The sequence below is a fragment of the Mobula birostris genome, chromosome 8 (assembly GCF_030028105.1).
Source record: "Mobula birostris isolate sMobBir1 chromosome 8, sMobBir1.hap1, whole genome shotgun sequence".
In the NCBI taxonomy this organism is placed as follows: Eukaryota; Metazoa; Chordata; class Chondrichthyes; order Myliobatiformes; family Myliobatidae; genus Mobula; species Mobula birostris.
Window position 1 is genome coordinate 43,173,635 of NC_092377.1, and position 22,110 is coordinate 43,195,744.

Here is a 22,110-nt window from a genome sequence, read left to right on the forward strand (position 1 = left end):
GGAATAGAATGGGGGAGGGGGTGGATAAATGCTTGATTGAAGACTGGAGCAAGGGGCAGGGATTCAGAGTCCTGGGTCTTTGGAACCTCTTCTGGAGTGGGTGTGACCTGTACAAAAAGGACAGGTTGCACTTTAATCTGAGGGGGACTAATATCCTGGAGGGGAGGTTTGCTAATGCTATTGGGCAGGGTTTAAATTAGATTTGTGGGGGGAGGGGGTGGGAACCGAAGTGAAGAGGCCGAGGATGGGGAGGTTGGAGCACAGGTAGAGACAATTTGTAGGGAGTGTGTGAGGAAGGACAGGCAGATGTTAAAGCAAAGATGCACTCAGCCTGATGGTTTGAGATGTGCCTATTTTAATACAAAGAGTACCAAACAAGGCAGATAAACTTAGAGCGTGGATCAATACGTGGAACTACGATGTTGTGGCTGTTACAGACTTGGATGTCTCAGGAGCAGGACTGGCTGCTGAGTGTGTCACACTTTAGATGTTTCAAAAAGGACAGGGAGGGAGGCAAAAGAGTCGGGGGCCTGGCATTGCTAATCAGAGATAGTGTCATTGCTGCAGAAAGGAAGGAAGTCATGGAGGGATTATCTACTGAGACAGTGTGGGTGGAAGTCAGAATCAGTAAGGGCCGCAATAACTCTACTGGGTGTTTTTATAGACCCCGAATAGTAACAGGGACATCGAGCAACAGATAGGGAAGCAGCTTCTGGAATGGTGCAATAATAATAGGGTTGTGATGGGAGATTTTAACTTTCCTAATATTGACTGGCATCTCCTTAGAGTAAGGGGTTGACTTTGTTAGGTGTGTTCAGGAAAGTTTCCTTATGCAATATGTAGATAAGCCAACTAGAGGAGAGGCTGTACTTGATCTGGTATTGGAAAATTAATCTAGTCAGGTGTCAGCTTTTTCAGTGGGAGAGCATTTTGGAGGTAGTGATCACAACTCTGTCTCCTTTACCATAGTGCTGGAAAGGGATAAGAGCAGATAATTTGGGAGAACACTTAATTGGGGTAAGAGGAAATATGATGCTATGAGGCAGGAACTTGGGAGCAGATGTTCTCAGAGAAATGCATGGCAGAAATGTAGCAAGTGTTCAGGGAACATTTGCATGGCATTCTGCATAGGTATGTTCCATTGAGGCAGGGAAAGGATGGTAGGGTAAAAGAACCATGGTGTACAAAGGATGTGTAAAATCTAATTAGGAAGAAAGGAAGAGCTTTCAAAAGGTTGAAGAAGTTTACAAGTTCAAAAAGAAAAAGCTTACAAAAGTTTCCAAGGATCTCACCTGGTCCCTGAACTCCTCCATCCTGATCAAAAAGGCGCAACAGCGCCTTTATTTCCTGTGGAGCATCAAGAAAGCTCACCTCTGTCCCAGTATACTGATGGACTTTTACCGCTGTACCATTGAGAGCATACCCACCAACTGCATCTCAATGTGGTATGGCAGTAGTCCCGTATCAGACAGCAAAGCACTCCAGCATGTAGTGAGAACTGCCCAGCGGATTATCCGCACCCAATTGCCCACCATTGAGAACATCTACCATAAACGCTGCCTGGTCAGGGCGAAAAGCATTATCAAGGATGCATCTCACCCTAACCATGGACTTTTTACTCTCCTCCCATCTGGCAGGTGCTACAGGAGCCTCCGCTCCTGCACCAGCAGGCACAGGAAGAGCTTCTTCCCTGAGGCTGTGACCCTGCTGAACCTCACATCACAGCGCTAAGCAGTATTGCACCCTTATTGTACTATCTCAGTACTTTTATATTTGTGTGCCATAGCACTTACTTTTTATTTGCAGTTATTTTGTAAATAACACTATTCTTTGCATTTCGTGTTAGATGCTAACTGCATTTCATTGGCTTTGTATCTGTAGTCGGCACAATGACAATAAAGTTGAATCTAATCTAAAGAAACTAGGTACTGATAAAAGTTCTAGAAAATTACGAGGTTACCTGTAAAGAGCTTAAGAGTGAAATTAGGAGAGCTAAAATGGGCCATAAGAAGGCTTTGGTGAGTAGGATTAAGGAAAATCCCCAAGGCTGTCATAAGGGGGCATTGGGAGCAGACCCAAATGCAAGACACAGACACTGAAGTACTAGGAACAGTACAAGGTTTATCAAGAAAGCAAGGGGAATCAGGAAGAAATGATGCTGGGCATGGACACAGGCCCTGGATGAGACAAGGACACTGGGCCTGGGCTAGGACTAAGACTAGGAAAGCGGGACAAGGACAAGGAACTTGGAACTAGGAGCCTGGGCTAGGACTCCAAGCCAGAGACTGGACGGGGACCCGGAACCCAGGTCTTGACTTGGGCTCGGACTTCCTGACTTGGGCTCGGACCCTGGATCTAGACGAGGACAAGATGTGGCTACAGGACTGGATGTGGAACTCCTGCACAGGACAAGGCACATTGACAGGACGAGAACACAAAGCCTTGACTTGGACAGGGTGAGGTTCTTGGATGTGGCTTGGACTAGACAAGGTTCTTGGACATGGCTTGGAGTAGACGAGGTTCTTAGACATGGCTTGGACTAGACGAGATTCTTGGACGTGGCTTGGACTAGACGAGGGACTCCTGGACAGGACGAGGGAACCTCCAGCACCAGGCTGAGTGAGGAACTCTTGGGCTGGGTGAGGAACTCCTGGACTGGACGAGAAACTCCAGCACAGGATGTAGCTCTTGGACTAGGTTTGGCTCGGTAGTTGGACTCGGCTTGATTAGGCTCTTGGGTATGGAGCCCGGACCCTCCTTGGAGCGTAGGGCCGGAACCCTCCTAGGACTCAGAGCTGGGATGCTTTCAAGGAAGCAGGGCTGGGATCCTTTCTTGGACGCAGGGCTGGGATGACTGCCGAGGATACCTGCTGAGGATACTTGCCGAGGAAACTGTCAGGGATTCAGATGGGGAGGGGAAGGGAACAGTCCAGCAGGGAATCCTTGGTTTGCAGAGATATTTATGAATCAGCCCAAAATTGGAATCATGTGCCTCAACTAGGGCACCCAATGGAATAAGGGAAAACAGGATAACCCAGAATAAGGATCGATGAACCGGGCCGTGAACCGGAATGCGGGTTTCACGGACCGGACTGTGACAAAGGCATTCTATAAGTATGTAAAGAGCAAGAGGATGAGCCGTGTGAGAATAGGACCAATCAAGTGCAATAGTGGAAACGTGTGCAGGGAGTTGGAGGAGAATACTTTGCTTCAATATTCACCAGGGAAAAGGACCTTGGGAATTCTGGGGATAACACAGTGGACTGAAACGCTTGAGCGTATAGACATTAAGAAAGAGGATCTGCTTGAACTTTTGAAAAGCATTAAGTTAGATGTCGCCGGGACCGGACGAGCTATACCTCAGGCTACTGTGGGAAGTGAAGGAGGAGATTGCTGAGCCTCTGGTGATGATCTTTGCATCACCAATAGAAATGGGAGAGGTACCAGAGCATTGGAGGGTGGCAAATGTTGTTCCCTTGTTCAAGAAAGGGAATAGAGGTAACCCAGGAAATTATAGACCAGTGATCTTATTTCAGTGGTGGGCAAGTTGTTGGAGAAGATCCTGAGAGGCAGGATTGACGAGCATTTGGAGAGACATAATCTGATTAGGGATAGTCAGCATGACCTTGTCAAAGACAGGTCATGCCTTATGAGCCTGGTTGAATTCTTCGAGGATGTAACAAAACACATTGATAAAGGTAGAGCAGTGGATGTAGTGTATATGCGATTTCAGTAAGGTTTTTGATAAGGTTCCCCAGGTAAGGCTCATTTTAGAAGGCATGGGATCCAGGGAAGTTTGGCCAGGTGGATTCAGAATTGGCTTGCCTTCAGAAGGCAGAGGGTGGTGGTGGAGGGAGTACATTCAGATTGGAGGATTGTGAGTAGTGGTGTCCCACAAGGATCTGTTGTGGGACCTCTACTTTTCCTGATTTTTATTAACGACCTGGATGTGGGGGTAGAAGGGTGGGTTGGCAAGTTTGCAGACGACACAAAGGTTGGTGGTGTTGTAGATAGTGTAGAGGATTGTCAAAGATTGCAGAGAGACATTGATAGGATGCAGAAGTGGGCTGAGAAGCGGCAGATTGAGTTCAATCCAGAGAAGTGTGAGCTGGTACACTTTGGAAGGACAAACTCCAAGGCAGAGTACAAAGTAAATGGCAGGATACTTGGTTGTGTGGAGGAGCAGAGGGATCTTGGGGTACATGTCCACAGATCCCTGAAAGTTGCCTCACAGGTGGATAGGGTAGTTAAGGAAGCTTATGGGGTGTTAGCTTTCATAAGTCGAGGGATAGAGTTTAAGAGTCGCGATGTAATGATGCAGCTCTATAAAACCCTGGTTAGGCCACACTTGGAGTACTGTGTCCAGTTCCGGTCACCCACTATAGGAAGGATGTGGAAGCATTGGAAAGGGTACAGAGGAGATTTACCAGGATGCTGCCTGGTTTAGAAAGTATGCATTATGATCAGAGATTAAGGGAGCTGGGGCTTTAATCTTTGGAGAGAAGGAGGATGAGAGGAGACATGATAGAGGTGTACAAGGTAATAAGAGGAATAGATAGAGTGGATAGCCAGCGCCTCTTCCCCAGGGCACCACTGCTCAATACAAGAGGACATGGCTTTAAGGTAAGGGGTGGGAAGTTCAAGGGGGATATTAGAGGAAGGTTTTTTACTCAGAGAGTGGTTGGTGCGTGGAATGTACTGCCTGAGTCAGTGGTGGAGGCAGATACACTAGTGAAGTTTAAGAGACTACTAGACAGGTATATGGAGGAATTTAAGGTGGGGGCTTATATGGGAGGCAGGGTTTGAGGGTCGGCACAACATTGTGGGCTGAAGGGCCTGTACTGTGCTGTACTATTCTATCGTCTATGTTCTATTCATAAAGTAAGGAGGCATGGGATCCAAGACCTTGCTTTGTGGATACAGAATTGACTTGCCCACAGAAGGTAAAGGATTGTTGTAGATGGTTCGTACTCTGTATGGAGGTCGGTGACCGGTAGTGTTTTGTAGTGATCTGTTCTGGGACTTCTCCTTTTGTGATTTTTATAGATGATCTAGATGAGGAAGTAGAAAGGTGGGTTAGTAAGTTTGCTGATGAAGCAAAGGTCAGGGGTGTTGTGGATAGCTTGGAGGGTTGTCAGAGTTTACAGTGGGACATCAATAGGATGCAGAACTGGGCTGAGAAGTGGCAGATGGAGTTCAACCCAGATAAGTGTGAAGTGGTTCATTTTGGTATGTCAAGTTTGAAGGCAGAATATAGTATTAATAGTAAGAATCTTGGCAGTGTGGAGATTCAGAGAGATTTTGGGGTGTGTGTCCATGAGACACTCAAAGCTGCTGTGCAGGTTGACAATGTTGTTAAGAAGTGTAGGGTGTGTTGGCATTAATCAACCATGGGATTGACTTCAAGAGCCGTGAAGTAATGTTAGACCCACTTGGAGTACTGTGTTCGGTTCTGGTCACCTCATTAAAGGAAGGATATGGATATTATAGAGAGAGTGCAGAGGAGATTTACAAGGATGTTGCCTGGATTTGAGAGAGTGCCTTTTGAGAATATGTTGAGTGAACTTGGCCTTTTTTTCCTTGGAGTGACAGAGGATGAGAGATGACCTGATAGAGGTGTATAAAATGATAAGAGGCATTGATTGTGTGGATAGCCGTAGGCTTTTTCCCGGGGCTGAAATGGCTAACACAAGAGGTCCTAGCTTTAAGGTGCATGGAAGCAGGTACAGAGGGGATGTCAGGGGTAAGTGTTTTACACAGAGAGTGGTGGGTGCATGGAATGCACTGCCAGCAATGGGGTGGAGGCGGATACAATAGGGTCTTTTAAGAGACTCTTAGGTAGGTACATGGAGCTGAGAAAAATAGAGGGCTATGCGCTAGGGAAATTCTAGGCAGTTTCTAGAGTAGGTTACATGGTCAGCACAACATTGTGGGCTGAAGGGTCTGTAATGTGGTGTAATTTAAAGTTGAAAAACTGAAAGCAAAACATACCGGAAACTTTCAAAGTTATGGTCATCTAACATCTTGGCAAGTAATTATAGCCTCATAATGCTTTATGCTTACAATTGTTGGATAATGTTCCTTACACTTTGCAGCTTACTGTTATCTTTTTTTTAAACATTTTTATTGAATTTTACATATATTTCACATATACAAATAAACAATAATAATAATAACTAAACTAAATAGTGAAACATGTCATCATGTTTTTCACAATCATCAAAGGAAAAGATGTATAACATTTCACATACTTCACATATTTAACAAAGAAATAAGATAAAAACACATCAGCAAAAAAACCGTAGAAGCACTTAACAACTCACAGCTATTTCAAAATGACTGCACTTTGACGTCCAAGAAACTCCAATAAAGGTTTCCACACAGTTTCAAATTCTCCTGCCCTTCCTCTGGTTATGTAAGTCAGTCTCTCCAATACAATACAAGATGCCATCTCCTTCACCCATATCCATTTTTCTCCAGAATAAAGCTATCATCCTCCTGGCCTGTAGGAGTCCAAAGTCAATTAAAGTTGACTGTTTTGGACTAACAGTAAAGTTCTTTGGATAACGAAACACAAAATAAACTGCAGATGCTGGGGTCAAAGCAACACTCACAACACGCTGGAGGAACTCAGCAGGTAGGGCAGCATCTGTATAAATGATCAGTCAATGTTTCGGGCCGGAACCCTTCATCAGGACTGTAGAGGGAAGGGGCAGAGGCCCTGTAAAGAAGGTGGGGGGAGGGTGGGAAGGAGAAGGCTGGTAGGTTCCAGGTGAAAAACCAGTAAGGGGAAAGATAAAGGGGTGGGGGAGGGGAAGCGGGGAGGTGATAGGCAAGAAAGGTGAAGAAGGAATAGGGGAAAACACAATGGGTAGTAGAAGGAGGCTGAACCATAAGGGGGGTGATAGGCAGCTGGGGGAGGGGGAAGAGTGACATAGGGATAGTGGAAGGGAGGGGGAAGGAATTACCAGCAGTTGGAGAATTCTATGTTCATACCAAGGAGCTAGAGACTACCTAGACGGTATACGAGGTGTTGCTCCTCCAACCTGAGTTTAGCCTCATCATGACAGTAGAGGAGGCCATGTATGGACATATCTGAATGGGATTGGAAGCGGAGTTGAAGTGGGTGGCTACTGGGAGATCCTGTCCGTTGTGGCTGACGGAGCGGAGGTGCTCAATGAAGTGGTCCCCCAAACTGCGTCGGGTTTCACTGATGTAGAGGAGGCCGCACTGGGAGCACCGGATGCAATAGGTGACCCCAACAGACTCACAAGTGAAGTGCTGCCTCACTTGGAAGGACTGTTTGGGGCCCTGAATGGTGGCAAGAGAGGAGGTGTAGGGACAGGTGTAGCACTTGCGCTTACACGGATAAGTGCCGGGTGGAAGATCCGTGGGGAGGAACGTGTGGATCAGGGAGTCGCGGAGGGACCGATCCCTGCGGACAGCGGAGAGGGGTGGAGAGGGAAAGATGTGCTTAGTGGTGGGGTCCTGTTGAAGGTGACAGAAGTTGCAGAGGATAATGTGCTGGATCCGGAAGCTGGTGGGGTGGTAGGTGAGGACAAGGGGAACTCTGTCCCTGTTGTGGTGGCGGGAGGATGGGGTGAGGGCCGAAGTGCAGGAAATGGAGGAGATGCGGGTGAGGGCATCATTGATGACAGCAGAAGGGAAACCACGTTCCTTAAAGAAAGAGGACATTTGAGATGTCCTGGAATGGAAAACCTCATCCTCGGAGCAGTTGCGGCAGAGACGGAGGAACTGGGAATAGGGAATGACATTTTTGCATGTGGCGGGGTGGGAAGAGGTATAGTCGAGGTAGTTATGAGAGTCAGTGGGCTTGTAGAAGATGTCAGTGGACAGTCTGTCTCCAGACATGAGTATACATATGTGTAAATATAACCCCCCCAAATAATTGAGCTCAGCGGGGGTTGCGTGGGGTGGCACACCAGGCTTAAAATCTTGAGATAGTAATGTATGAAGGTTCAGTTCATCCACGGATTAAAGGATGTGAGAGAGATATTTGTAATCCAAGGTGAATGGCAAGAGAAGGCATTTGTGTCGTATTCTACAGATTCCACTGTGGTAAACAGGGTAACAATCACTGCAGGTTTTACCCGTCATTGTTCCAAGTCCACTTACGAATTATCACCAATACTAGCTTATCACAGGGTTACCGTCTTCAAGGGAACTACCACCCAGGCAAGGGTTAACACATAGGTAGATTCCACAAGGTTGCCCAAATCACACAGTGTGATAGCCATTTATCGATGTGCTGGATCGATACTCAACCCACCCTTGTGGGCACTCGAAAGTTCCAATCAGTGACCCCTTTAGTCACTGGCTTCCTTCCATTGTCCGACTCCAATTGCGACTGACAGTGTGTGAGTGACTGTACTTGCTTAAATCAAAACTAGCTGCAGAGTCAAATAGCTCTCTCTCTCTCTCTCTCTCTCTCTCTCTCTCTCTCAAAATGACAGTCCACGACAAGATAAACCATAGAAACGTTCGAATGTTGAAAGGCATGGACAGAGTGGATGTGGCAAAGTTGTTTTCCATGATGGGGGAGTCTAGTACAAGAGGGCATGACTTAAGGATTGAAGGGCGCCCATTCAGAACAGAGACGCTAAGAAATTTTTTTAGCCAGAGGGTGGTGAATCTGTGGAATTTGTTGCCACGGGTGGCAGTGGAGCTCAAGTCATTGGGTGTATTTAAGGCAGAGATTGATAGGTATCTGAGTAGCCAGGGCATCAAAGGTTATGGTGAGAAGGCAGGGCAGTGGGACTAAATGGGAGAATGGATCAGATGATAAAATGGCGGAGCAGACTCGATGGGCCGAATAGCCAACTTCTGCTCCTTTGTCTTATGGTCTTATGGTTCATCACACTTCCTCCCAAAAAATAAATTTTTGATCAAAAAGCAAAATTTTAATTGCACTACAGAATGTAAAACAATATATATGTGATTATCATGTAACACACTGCAGAAGCATATACAAATACCAGTTTTTTCTTGAACTTGCTGAGTATCAAGACAGACAATCTGCAATGATGTTGTCTGCACCTTTCACATGCTTTATTACCATACCATATTCCTGCAAAATCAGACTCCAGTTTAGCAACTTTCTGTTTTTGTCCTTTACCTTACTCAGAAACGCTAACGGATTATGATTGGTCATAGTCATAGTCATAGTCATAGTCATACTTTATTGATCCCAGGGGGAAATTGGTTTTCATTACAGTTGCACCATAAATAATAAATAGTAATAGAACCATAGATAGTTAAATAGTAATATGTAAAATTATGCCAGTAAATTATGAAATAAGTCCAGGACCAGCCTATCGGCACAGGGTGTCTGACCCTCCAAGGGAGGAGTTGTAAAGTTTGATGGCCACAGGCAGGAATGACTTCCTATGACGCTCTGTGCTGCATCTTGGAGGAATGAGTCTCTGGCTGAATGTAATCCTGTGCCCACCCAGTACATTATGTAGTGGATGGGATACATTGACCAAGATGGCATGCAACTTAGACAGCATCCTCTTTTCAGACACCACCGTCAGAGAGTCCAGTTCCATCCCCACAACATCACTGGCCTTATGAATGAGTTTGTTGATTCTGTTGGTGTCTGCTACCCTCAGCCTGCTGCCCCAGCACACAACAGCAAACATGATAGCACTGGCCACCACAGAGTCATAGAACATCCTCAGCATCGTCCGGCAGACATTAAAGGACCTCAGTCTCCTCAGGAAATAGAGACGGCTCTGACCCTTCCTGTAGACAGCCTCAGTGTTCTTTGACCAGTCCAGTTTATTGTCAATTCGTATCCCCAGGTATTTGTAATCCTCCACCATGTCCACACTGACCCCCTGGATGGAAACAGAGGTCACCGGTACCTTAGCCCTCCTCAGGTCTACCACCAGCTCCTTAGTCTTTTTCACATTAAGCTGCAGATAATTCTGCTCACACCATGTGACAAAGTTTCCTACCGTAGCCCTGTACTCAGCCTCATCTCCCTTGCTGACGCATCCAACTATGGCAGAGTGATCCGAAAGATTCTGAAGATGACAAGACTCTGTGCAGTAGTTGAAGTCCGAGGTGTAAATGGTGAAGAGAAAGGGAGACAAGACAGTCCTCTGTGGAGCCCCAGTGCTGCTGATCACTCTGTCGGGCCCACAGTGTTGCAAGCACACGTACTGTGGTCTGCCAGTCAGGTAATCAAGAATCCATGACACCAGGGGAGCATCCATCTGCATCGCTGTCAGCTTCTCCCCCAGCAGAGCAGGGCGGATGGTGTTGAACGCACTGGAGAAGTCAAAAAACATGACCCTCACAGTGCTCGCTGGCTTGTCCGGGTGGGCGTAGACACGGTTCAGCAGGTAGACGATGGCATCCTCAACTCCTAGTCAGGGCTGGTAGGCGAACTGGAGGGGATCTGAGTGTGGCCTGACCATAGGCCGGAGCAGCTCCAGAACAAGTCTCTCCAGAGTCTTCATGATGTGGGAGATGCCACCGGTCTGTAGTCATTGAGGCCGCTGGGGCACAGCGTCTTTGGCACAGGGACGAGGCAGAACGTTTTCCACAGTACAGGAACCCTCCGGAGCCTCAGGCTCAGGTTGAATACATGGCGAAGTACTCCACATAGCTGAGGGGCACAGGCTTTGAGCACCCTGGTACTGACACCATCCGGTCCTGCAGCCTTGCTTGGGTTGAGACATTTCAGCTGTCTTCTCACCTGTTCAGCCGTGAAGCCCACCGTGGTGGTTTCATGTGGGGGAGGGGTATAGCCATGAGAGCAGGATGGGGGACTGTGAGGAAGGGTAGGAGGGTAGAGTGGAACATGTGTTGATTGTGGTGTAAACCACAAGTGGTTTCTGCACAGGACAAACATAGACATCAAAATGTTGTAAAGCCAAAATGAGTGACAACAACCCTTTCTCTATAGTGGAGTAATTCCTTTGATGTTCATTAAATTTCCTCGAAAAGCAAGCTACAGGATGTTCAACATCATCATCATCTTTTTGTGATAGCACTGCCCCGGCAGCTTCGTCACTGGCATCCACAGCGATAGAAAATGGCTTTGTAAAATCAGGCGCCCTGAGCACAGGTTGATGACATAGGATAGCTTTTAGTCGATCAAATGCCTCCTGACAAGGTTCGGTCCAAACAAACTTCTCACCCTTCTGTAGGAGGTTAGTTAGGGGAAGAGCGATATCAGCTAAGTTCTTACAAAACTTACGGTAATATCCAACCATTCCCAAAAACCTTCTAAGAGCTTTCTTACCAGTTGGAACAGAAACGTCAGCAACTGCTTGGACTTTTGCCTGAACAGGAGCCAGCTTGCCTTGACCTACTACATAGCCAAGATAGGTCACAGTGGCATGGCCAAATTTACTCTTAGCTAAGTTGACTGTAAGGTTGGCCTTGGAAAGCCTGTCAAACAGCTCTTCTACTGCCGAGATATGCCCTTCCCAAGTGTCACTCCTTATGACAAAGCCATCACTATAAGCATCTGTATTTCCTAACCCTTGAATTACAGAGTTAATCGTTCTTTGGAAGGTTCCTGGAGCATTTTTCATTCCAGATGGCAAAACGTTATATTTGTACAATCCAGAAGGTGTCACAAACACAGAAATTTCTCTGTCTCTCTCCATCAATGGAATACACCAATACCTTTTTAACAGATTAATCTTTGTAAGGAATTTAACTTTTCCAACCTTATCAATGCAATCATCCACCCTAGGGATAGGGTAAGCATCTGATTTTGTTACTGCATTAATCTTCCTATAATCAGTACAAATCTAACACTACCGTCAGGTTTGGGCACAATAACACAGCGTGAGGCTCAATCTGATGTTGACGGCCTGATAATACCATTTTTCAGCATATATTCAATCTCCTACTCTTTTCTATATGTTCATGCGATAGGGGTGCTGCTTAACAGGGTCAGTTTGACCAACATCTACGTCATGCACAGCGACCGAAGTTTGTCTGAGTACATTGGGAAACAAATCTTCAAACTTTAGAATTAACTCTTTCAGTTGTTGTCGTTGCTTTGGCTGCAAATGGACTAATTTGTTATCAATGTTTTCCAAAATAACTGAGTTCAAAAGCGTCACTGAGACCATGTTTGGCTTGTTAAAATTCTCAGACGAGTCAGTTATCCCATTCTCAGGCCCTCTAGTTTCACATGTTCCCACAACAACACTCTCAGATGGCGACTCTGGATCAAAATAACGCTTTATCATATTCACATGTACCACCTGTGTGGGTTTTCTTCGATCGGGTGTTTTAATAACAAAATTCAAAGAATCACTTTTAGAGATTATTTCGTACAGCCCGCTAAACTTTGCTTGGAGCGGATTCGTCAACATTGGAAATAACACTAATATTTTGTCTCCCACATATATCCTTTCTCGAGCTTGCCTATCATACCTATGTTTCATTTTATTTTAATAATTCTGTAGGTTTTGTCTTGCGAGGCTACAGACTTGGTGTAATTTATTTTTGAACTCCAAAACATAGTTTAACAAGGTAACATGCACTTTTTCATCAGTTCACTGTTCCCTCAGCAAGGTCAAAGATTCCCTCACTCTGTGACCAAATACGAGTTCAAATGGACTAAAACCCGACGATTCCTGCACTGATTCTCTTACGGCAAATAGGAGCAGATGTATCCCCTCATCCCAGTTTTTCTCATTCTCAATATAGTATTTCTTAATCATCGTTTTGAAGGTAGAATGAAATCTTTCTGAAGCTCCTTGTGATTCTGGATGATACGCAGATGATGTAATTTGTTTAACTCCCAGTTCACAAACTACCTGTTGGAATAATCCTGATGTGAAATTACTGCCTTGACCAAATTGAATTTCTTTAGGTAAACCGAACAAAGAAAAAACTTGGTGAGAGCCTTCACCACAGTTTCAGCTTTAATATTTCTGAGAGAGATTGCCTCAGGAAATCTGGATGCAGTGCATATTATGGTTAACAGATACTGATGGCCAGCTGTTGTCTTTGGCAATGGGCCAACACAATCCACTATAGTTTTGGGAAAAGGTTCACCGAATGCAGGTATAGGCTGAAGTGGGGCCACTGGGATGGCCTGATTAGGTTTACCCACAATTTGACAAGTGTGACAGGTTTTGCACAACATCTTTCTTCAGATTCGGCCAGTAAAATTCTTTCTTAATCCTGTTTGCAGTTTTATTCACCCCAAAGTGTCCACCTAAAGGCATACTGTGAGCCAAAGTTAAAATTTCGGTCCTATAGACCTTAGGAACTACAACTTGGTGAACAATTGTCCATTCCTCATTCACAGGTACAGTAGGTGCTCTCCACTTCCTCATCAATGTCCCATCCTTGAGATAGTACCCTACTGGCACTTTTAAAATCTCATTCTCTGAGAGAACTGTTTCTTTTAAAGCTTCAATCTCAGGATTCCAATTTTGTTCTGCTACAAACTCCTTCCTAGACCTTTCTCATCAGACTTACTCCCTGAATCTCGTTCAGGCAATGAAGGCAGAGTAATTCCTGCCAAGTCATCATCACCTAAATCCCAATTTTGGTTATCCTGGGCATCTGAATTATGCTGCACAGAACCATCTGCGTTGGCAGTCTTTTTAGTCATGCTTCCTGTTACTGTGCAGACAGGATAAATATCAACATCCATCCGTGGGTCATCAGTGGCAGGCTTATTTATTAGCTGCACTGCTGGATAAACTTCACCACCTGCTATGTCATTCCCTAACAGCACAGTAACACCTTCCATCGGGAAATGGGAACATAGCCCTATCTTAACAGGTCCCGAAAACAACCCTGACTCTAAAGTTACCTTGTGCAACGAAACAGAAATCATGCCGCCCCCAATGCCTTTAATAAGATTTACCTCCCCAGCGTCAGTCTCAGCACTAAATTTTAGAAAACTGTCTAATATAAGTGACTGAGAAGCCCCAGTGTCTCAAAGAATTTTCACTGGTACCGGGGTTGTCCCTTTCTTTCCTGATACAAACCCATCTGACTTAAAACGATCGAATCCTTTCTTAACTTGGTCAGACCTTTCAGTCTTTAACTGAGCCTCATTAGAATGTGCAGAACCCTCTGGGTTTATAAGTGTTTCAACCTGCTGAATACAAGCATTTGGGATTGCATCCTTTTCCTTCTTCTTCAGAATGGAAGAATTAGCCATCACATGACCAGGTTTCTTACAATAGTAACAAGTAAAACCAGAATATTTCTCCTTCAACTGCCTCCCTTCATCCTTACTTCTGTCACTAGTACCCAATTTAATTTCTGGTTTACCCTGCGGGTTATCCCTGCTACTCTTTTGGAAGCTCTTACTCGGGGTAAACTTAACCTTGTGGGTTAAAGCATACTCATCTGCTAATCTAGCAGACTCTTGCAAAGTGGCAGCGCCCTTTTCATCCAAATATGTCTTTATCTCATCAGGAACACACCCTTTGAATTCTTCAATTAGAACTAACTCTTTCAAGCTGTCAAAATCATCATCTACATTCTTAGATGTGCACCAGCAATCAAAATACACAAACTTTTCATAAGCAAATTCCATATGTCTGAATCATAGACTTCCTCAAATTTCTAAACCTTTGTCTATAAGCTTCCGGAACCAACTCATAAGCTTTAAGCACTGCCCGTTTCACAATATCATAATTAGCTGCATCTCAAAGTGATAGGGCTGAATAAGCTTGTTGGGCTTTACCCTTAAATACACTTTGTAACAAAACAGGCCAACTTCTTTTCAGCCACTTTTGACTCTGAGCCACCTTTTCAAAATGCAACAAGTATTTATCAACTTCTACTTCGTCAAATGGGGGTACCAATTTAACCTCCCGACTGGCACTCAACCCATCGCCGGGGTGTAGCACTAGACCTCCTTGCTGCAATCTCTCTATCTTTTCCAGCTCAAACTGTCTCTGTCTTTCTGCTTCTGCTCTCTGTTTTTCTGCCTCTGCTCTCTGTTTGTCCGTTTCCTCAGCCTCGAGCTGTTTTACTCATAACTCAAACTCTAACTGTTGCCATCTCTGCCTATCCTCGGCATCCACCTTTAATTTTTCCATCTGATACTGGAGCTCATGCTCAGCTTTCAGTCACTGGCTTCCTTCCATTGTCCGACCCCAACTGTGAGTGCGTGTCCTTGCTTAAATCAAAACAAAACAAGCTGTGGAGTCAAATAGTGTCTCTCTCTCTCTCTCTCTCTCTCTCTCTCTCTCTCTCTCTCTCTCTCTCTCCCCACCTCCATGGCAAGATAAACCTGGGAGTTCATCACATACCATTCAGGTTTGGGAGCCATAGCCCTCCCCTTTCACAAGGCAGGTATAGCAGCCTAAGTCTCAGTCTAGATTTTTTTATTATTCCAAATGAATTTACTAAAAATACTATTTTGATATATCAAAAAATGATTTTGGTAGTGGGAGAGGAAGTGATTGAAAAAGGTATAGAAATTTTGGTAATATATTCATTTTGATCATGTTTATATGGCCAATCATTGATATGGGCATTGTTATCCATCGATCCAACGTCTCTTTCAATTCGTCCACTAGTGGGTCATAGTTTGTTGGGACGATTGTTTTAATTTCAGGGGCAATTTTGACGCCAAAGTAGGTAAATCCTGCCCCTGCATTTATAAATAGGGTTTTTATGACTGGTTTCAGTCTTTCCTCTTTGTTCAAAAATAGTATTGATGATTTTGAGTTGTTAATGTTATAACCAGAGAACTGCCCAAACAATTCAATCAGTTGCATTAAGTTTGGAATACTAATGGATAAATTTGTTTTAAAAAAAGAATCACGTCATCAGCATATAAAGATATTCTATGGAACACTCACAATGCGCTGGAGGAACTCAGCAGGTCAGTCAGCATCAGTTGAAAAGATTAGTCGACGTTTCGGGCCAAAACCCTTCGTCAGGACTGAAGGAAGAACTTTGGGGAGGGTTTGAAGAATGCTGGTAAACATCAAACCATTGTCTCCCGCACAATCACTGCCCTTATCTACTCCGGAGATCTTCCATCCCCAGCCGCTAAACTCATTATTCCCACAACCCGTACTACTCGGTTTTACCTCCTCCCAAAGATAAACAAGCCTGACTGTCCTGGTAGACCCACAGTTTCTGCCTGCTCCTGTCCAACCGAACTTGTATCTGCCTACCTGGACTCCATTTTATCACCCATAGTTCAGTCCCTACCCACCTACATCCGCGATACATCCCATGCCCTCCACCTCTTCAATACCTTCCAGTTCCCCGATCCCAACCATTTTTACTATGGAAGTCCAATCCTTATACACCTCCATTCCCCATCAAGAAGGCCTCAAAGCCCTCTGCTACTTCCTGGATAATAGACCTCACCAGTTCCCCACCACCACAACCCTCCTCCAGTTGGCAGAACTGGTTCTCACACTTAATAACTTCTCTTTTGGCTCTTCCCACTTTCTTCAGACTGAGGGTGTAGCTATGGGAACTCGCATGTAACCCAGCTACGCCTGCCTCTTCGTTGGTTATGTGGAACAGTCTGTGCTCCAAACCTATTCTGGTACTGCTCCCTAACTTTTCCTTCGATACATTGACAACTACATTTGGTGCTGCTTCCTGCACCCATGCTGAGCTCGCCAATTTCATCGACTTTACTTCAAACTTCCACCCAGCCCTCAAATTCACTTGGTCTGTCTCTGACACTTCTCTCCCCTTTCTCGATGTCTCGGTCTCCATCTCTATCTCTGGAGACAGACTGTCCACTGACATCTTCTACAAGCCCACTGACTCTCATAACTACTTCGACTATACCTCTTCCCACCCTGCCACATGCAAAAATGCCATTCCCTATTCCCAGTTCCTCCGCCTCCGCCGCATCTGCTCCCAGGGTGAGGCTTTCCGTTCCAGGACATCTCAAATGTCCTCTTTCTTTAAGGATCGTGGTTTCCCTTCTGCTGTCATCAATGATGCCCTCACCCGCATCTCCTCCATTTCCTGCACTTCAGCCCTCACCCCATCTTCTCGCCACCACAACAGGGACAGAGTTCCCCTTGTCCTCACCTACCACCCCACCAGCCTCCGGATCCAGCACATTATCCTCCACAACTTCCGCCACCTTCAACAGGACCCCACCACTAAGCACATCTTTCCATCTCCACCTCTCTCCGCTTTCCACAGGGACCACTCCCTCCACGACTCCCTGATCCACACATCCCTCCCCACGGATCTCCCACCCAGCACTCATCCCTGTAAGTGTAAGTGCTACACCTGTCCCTACACCTCCTCTCTCCACCATTCAGGGCCCCAAACAGTCCTTGCAGGTGAGGCAACACTTCACTTGCGAATCTATTGGGGTCATCTATTGCATCCGGTGCGGCCTCCTCTACATCGGTGAAACCCTACGCAGATTGGGGGACCGCTTTGTCGAGCACCTCCACTCTGTCCGCCACAACAGACAGGATCTCCCATAGCCACCCACTTCAACTCTGCTTCCCATTCCCATTCAGATATGTCCATACATGGTCTCCTCTACTGCCATGATGAGGCTAAGCTCAGGTTGGAGGAGCAACACCTCATATACCGTCTAGGTAGTCTCCAGCCCCTTGGTATGAACATAGAATTCTTTAACTTCCGGTAATTCCCTCCCCCTCCCTACCTCTATCCCTATTTCACATCACCTCCCTCATAGTTCCACCTCCTTCTACTACTGCGCATTGTTCTCCTGCCAATCACCTCCCAGCTTCCCCTCCCCCACCCCTTTGTCTTTCAAATTACTGGTTTTTTCAACTACCAGCATTCTTCAAACCCTCCCCAAAGTTCTTCCTTCAGTCCTGACGAAGGGTTTCCCCCCGAAACGTCGACTAATCTTTTCAACTGATGCTGACAGACCTGCTCAGTTCCTCCAGCGCATTGTGAGTGTTCCTTTGACAACAGCATCTGCAGATTATTTTGTGTTAAGGATATTATATGTTCCGGTTCTCCTAGCTGGATGCCCAACAGGCCTGTCTGTGTACTTATTGCCATAGCCAGGGGTTCTGTGGCCAGTATAAACAACATCAGAGACGAAGGACATCCCTGGTGAGTAGATCGCTCCTAGATGACTGGTTTAGAAACTATTCTATTTGTTAAGACACTGGCTATTGGGTTTGTATATAAAATCTAAATCCACTTAGGGAAGTTCTTTCCAAATCCAAATCTAGGTAATACATTAAATAAATATGGCCATTCTATTCTATTGAAGGCCTGCCGAGCATCCAGTGATAATACTGCTCTATCTCTAGTGTCATATTTTTCATGAATTATGTTAAGAACTCTTCTAATATTATTGAATCCTTGGCATTTTTGCACAAAACCATTCTGATCATTATGAACTAGATGTGGGATATAAGGATCTAATCTTCTTGCCAAGACTTTACAAAGTATTTTTGTGTCCGATCCAATTAGACTTATCGGTCTAAATAAGGGACATTTAGTAGGAGGTTTGCCTGGTTTCAAGATCAGTGTTATCATTGCCAGCCTTAAAGAGGGTGGGAGAGTTCCATTCCGAGCTTTTCTGTTATCTTTTCCATCTTCATGCATTTTCTTACTTTTATAACCTAATTTAGTCTGCATGACCTAGTGCATTCAAAATCATGACTCACAAATTTGATCAAGTTTTTTTTTGTGTCCCAGAGGATTTATGAAGCTAGTGTGGTCGATGTTGTCTATATGGATGTTAGCAAAGCCTTTAAAAAGGTCCTGTATGTTTGACTGGTCCAGAAGGTTAGAATGCGTGGGATCTAGAAGGAGCTAGCTAATTAGTTACAATATTGCTTTGCTGAGAGGAGACAGAGGGTAGTAGTGGAATATAATTTTTTAAATTGGCAGTCTGTAACCAGTGGTACACATGGACTGGTACTGGGTCTTCTGTTGTTAATTGTATACGTTAATGATTTGGATGAGAATGTAAACAGTATGATTAAGTTTGCAGATGAACACAGAATTGGTGGTATAGCGGACAGTGAAAAAGGTTGTTTAAGGTAACAACAGTATCTAAATCAACTGGGAAAGTGGGCAAAGGAACGGCAGATATAATTTAAGACAAGAACGATGTGATGCATTTTGGGAAGTTAACGCACAATGAATGACAGGGCCTTGGGGAACAAAGAGATGAAGGGATATGATTACATAGTTCTCATAAAGTGATAAAACAAGTAGACAAGATGGTGAGGAAGGCATAGAGCATGCATGACTTCTTTATTGAAACAATGAGTACCTAAGTTGGGACATTATATTATAGTCATACAAACCTTTGGTTAGTCCACACTAACCAAACTGATTGTGGACTTCGGGTGAGGGAAACCTGAGGTCCATGAGCTAGTACTCATCGGGGGATCAGAGGTGGAGAGGGTCAGTACTTTAAATTCCTGGGTGTCACCATCTCAGAGGACCTATCATATAAATATAACTGCAAAGAAAGCATGACGGGGCCCCTACTTTCTCAGGAGTCTGCAGAGATTTGGCATGTCATCAAAAACCTCAGCAAACTTCTATAGATGTGTGCTGGAAATTGTGCTGACTGGCTGCATTACGGCTTGGTATGGGAACACCAATGCCTTTGAGTGGAAAATCCTACAAAGCACAGTGGATTTGGTCCAGTACATCATGGGTAAAGCCCTCCCAACCACTGAGCACATCTACGTGAAATGTTGCCAAAGAAAAGCAGCATCCATCAACAAAGATCCTCATCAGCCAGGCTATGCTCTTTTCTCAGTGCTGCCATCAGATAGAAGTTACATGTGGCTTAGGACTTACACCAGCAGGTTCAAGACCAGTTATTATCCCTCAACCATCAGGCTCTTGAACAAAAAGGGATAACTAGAATCATTCTATTTCTGGCGATCCCACAACTGAAGGTCTCAGTTTAAGGACTCTTTATCTCGTTATTTTATGCTCTTGTTATTTATTGCTAATTTATTTACATTTGCATTTGCAGAATTTCTTGTTCATTGATCCTGTTCACAGTTATTTTTCTATAGATCTGCTAAGTATGCCTGCAGGAAGAAGAATCTCAGGGTTGTATGTGGTGATGTGTTTGTACTCTGATAATAAATGTTACTTTGAACTTTAAATGCAGTTCTGGTCATCATACTGCAGCAAAGACGTGACTAAGCAAGAGGAGCCATCATTATGTGCCGTGCCAAGCAAGAGAAAGTGCAGGAAAGTTTAACAACGATGTTGCAAAGAGAAAATCTCCAGGTGCTGGAAGTCCAAGCCACACACACAAAATGCTGGAGGAACTCAGCAGGCCAGGCAGCATCTATGGAAACGACGTTCCCTGCTGTAACACTTCAGCAGAACGAAGATATTGTCTGGATTAAAGAGCTTGAGTTATAAGGAGAGAAAGGTGATTGGGTCTGTTTTCCTTGGAGCAAAGGGTGCTGAGAGGCGTCACGATGGAGATATATAAACTTATGTGGCATAAATTAGTTAAATAGCTGTCTGTTTCTCATGGTAAGGATGTCCAGTTTATGGTGAGGGAAGACGTTTAATAGGGATCTGAGGAGTAAGATACTCACACAGAGCAATTGGTATCTTGAATCAAAGAAGGCGGGTGAAGGCAAGAACAGTAACAACGTTTAAGAGGCATCAGGTACTTGAGTGAGCAAGTAATAGAGGGCAATGGAATTAAATCAGTCGAGTAGGATTAATACAGATAAGTATGCTGCTCGGCAAAAAGGCGGCAGACCAGAGGGCCTATCTCAGAGTCTATGCTTCGAATTTGAAAGTTTACTTGTTGACGTGCTTCTGTAAAGTATGTGCTCTTTAAACACTACAACACTTTAACATTTCAGTTCATGCCAACTCCTCCTATCCTCTCCACCTCCCAGCCTGGTCTTTCTAGTTTGTAGTAATTGTCTAATACGTGGCACACTGCAAAATACAGTAAACATTTTTATGTCAATTTTCATCAAAAATACAAAAAAACCAGTTCGTTGTAAGCAGGTCCTCACTGTAAATCCATGTGCTTTTTAATTTCGTGGTTTCAGATTAGATGAAATGTTGCAGACAAAGGTAATTTAAAACCCCCAGCGATGACTGGGCAGTGTCTGAGTGAAAGGTTGCCGGAAGCAGGAGTCATGGGGGAAGAATGACCCTGTAGCGCCCGGAACCAGTCAGTTTCGCTTCATCGCGATCGCGGCAGCGACTTAAGAGTGAAGCAGTTGGCGAGCGGTGACGGCTGTCACTGAGGCTGAGGTGATCAACGGCACAGCAGATGGCTTTGAGTCTATCCGTGAACGTCTCCAGCCCTCCGTTAGGTGAGTGTAAAGTGCCGGACAGCGGGCGGGCTGAGAGCGAGAACCCGAGTTACCTGCCCTGCTTGCTGCTGCACAGCACACGGTGTTGCATCATGTGCGTTCCTCCAGCCTGGGATCCCCAGACATGCAGACTTGACAGGACAAGCGGGCTCTGCACTTCTGAGTGTGGAAGATGGGAAAGCACGGGGCTGAATCACCCAACTGTTTATTCGCCGATAATACTTATTTTCTAACAATTGCCTAAAAGACTAAAAGTTTAAAAAAAAAGGATACATCAATATTTTTCCCTAAAATGTTGTATTTGTTATGATTTTAAAGCTATTCTAATTCCTTTAAGGCTTTAATTTCCTATGTCCCTTTAGATTGTTTGCAGTAGGTATAAAATTTAAGTTGGAGAGTGAATAACGTTGAGAGAAATTGAAGGACCAGGGACATGATCGGCCGACCAATTTTAATTGGACAATAAATGGGTGTGGTTCTGGTGATTTAAAATACACTTATGGCACAGAAGCTTTTTATATTTATAAACTCTATTCTGAAACACTATTATGATGCTGACATGTTCATACCCATTTAATATTTTTCATTTCAAGATAATAGTGGTATATTGAGAAAAATAAGTTAGGTGGTTTTCATCTGCAGAGGGAGGGGAAGAAAGGATACAGGAACACTTCGGACAAATAAGTCTGCACTCCTGAAGGATAGTGACAAGGGTTTTCTTGCATACGTTGACAGATGGATCTGCTGCCTGATCAGATGCTTCTGATTTGCCTGCAGTTGATGTTGCAACCCAGCATCTTAAATAATAACTATACCCCAAAGCATAAACTTGAAA

The 22,110-nt window shown here is 44.7% G+C and overlaps 1 protein-coding gene across 1 annotated transcript in view; it reads left to right on the forward strand.

Annotated features, from left to right (window-relative positions):
• Window positions 1-21,125: 21,125 nt before the first annotated feature.
• The window catches only part of eprs1 (glutamyl-prolyl-tRNA synthetase 1), a 56,578-nt gene continuing 55,593 nt past the window's right edge, over window positions 21,126-22,110 (forward strand). Inside the window, exon 1 of the mRNA XM_072265080.1 lies at window positions 21,126-21,275. Coding sequence (XP_072121181.1) covers window positions 21,233-21,275 — 43 coding nt within the window. The 5' untranslated portion in view covers window positions 21,126-21,232. The remainder of the gene's footprint in view (window positions 21,276-22,110) is intronic.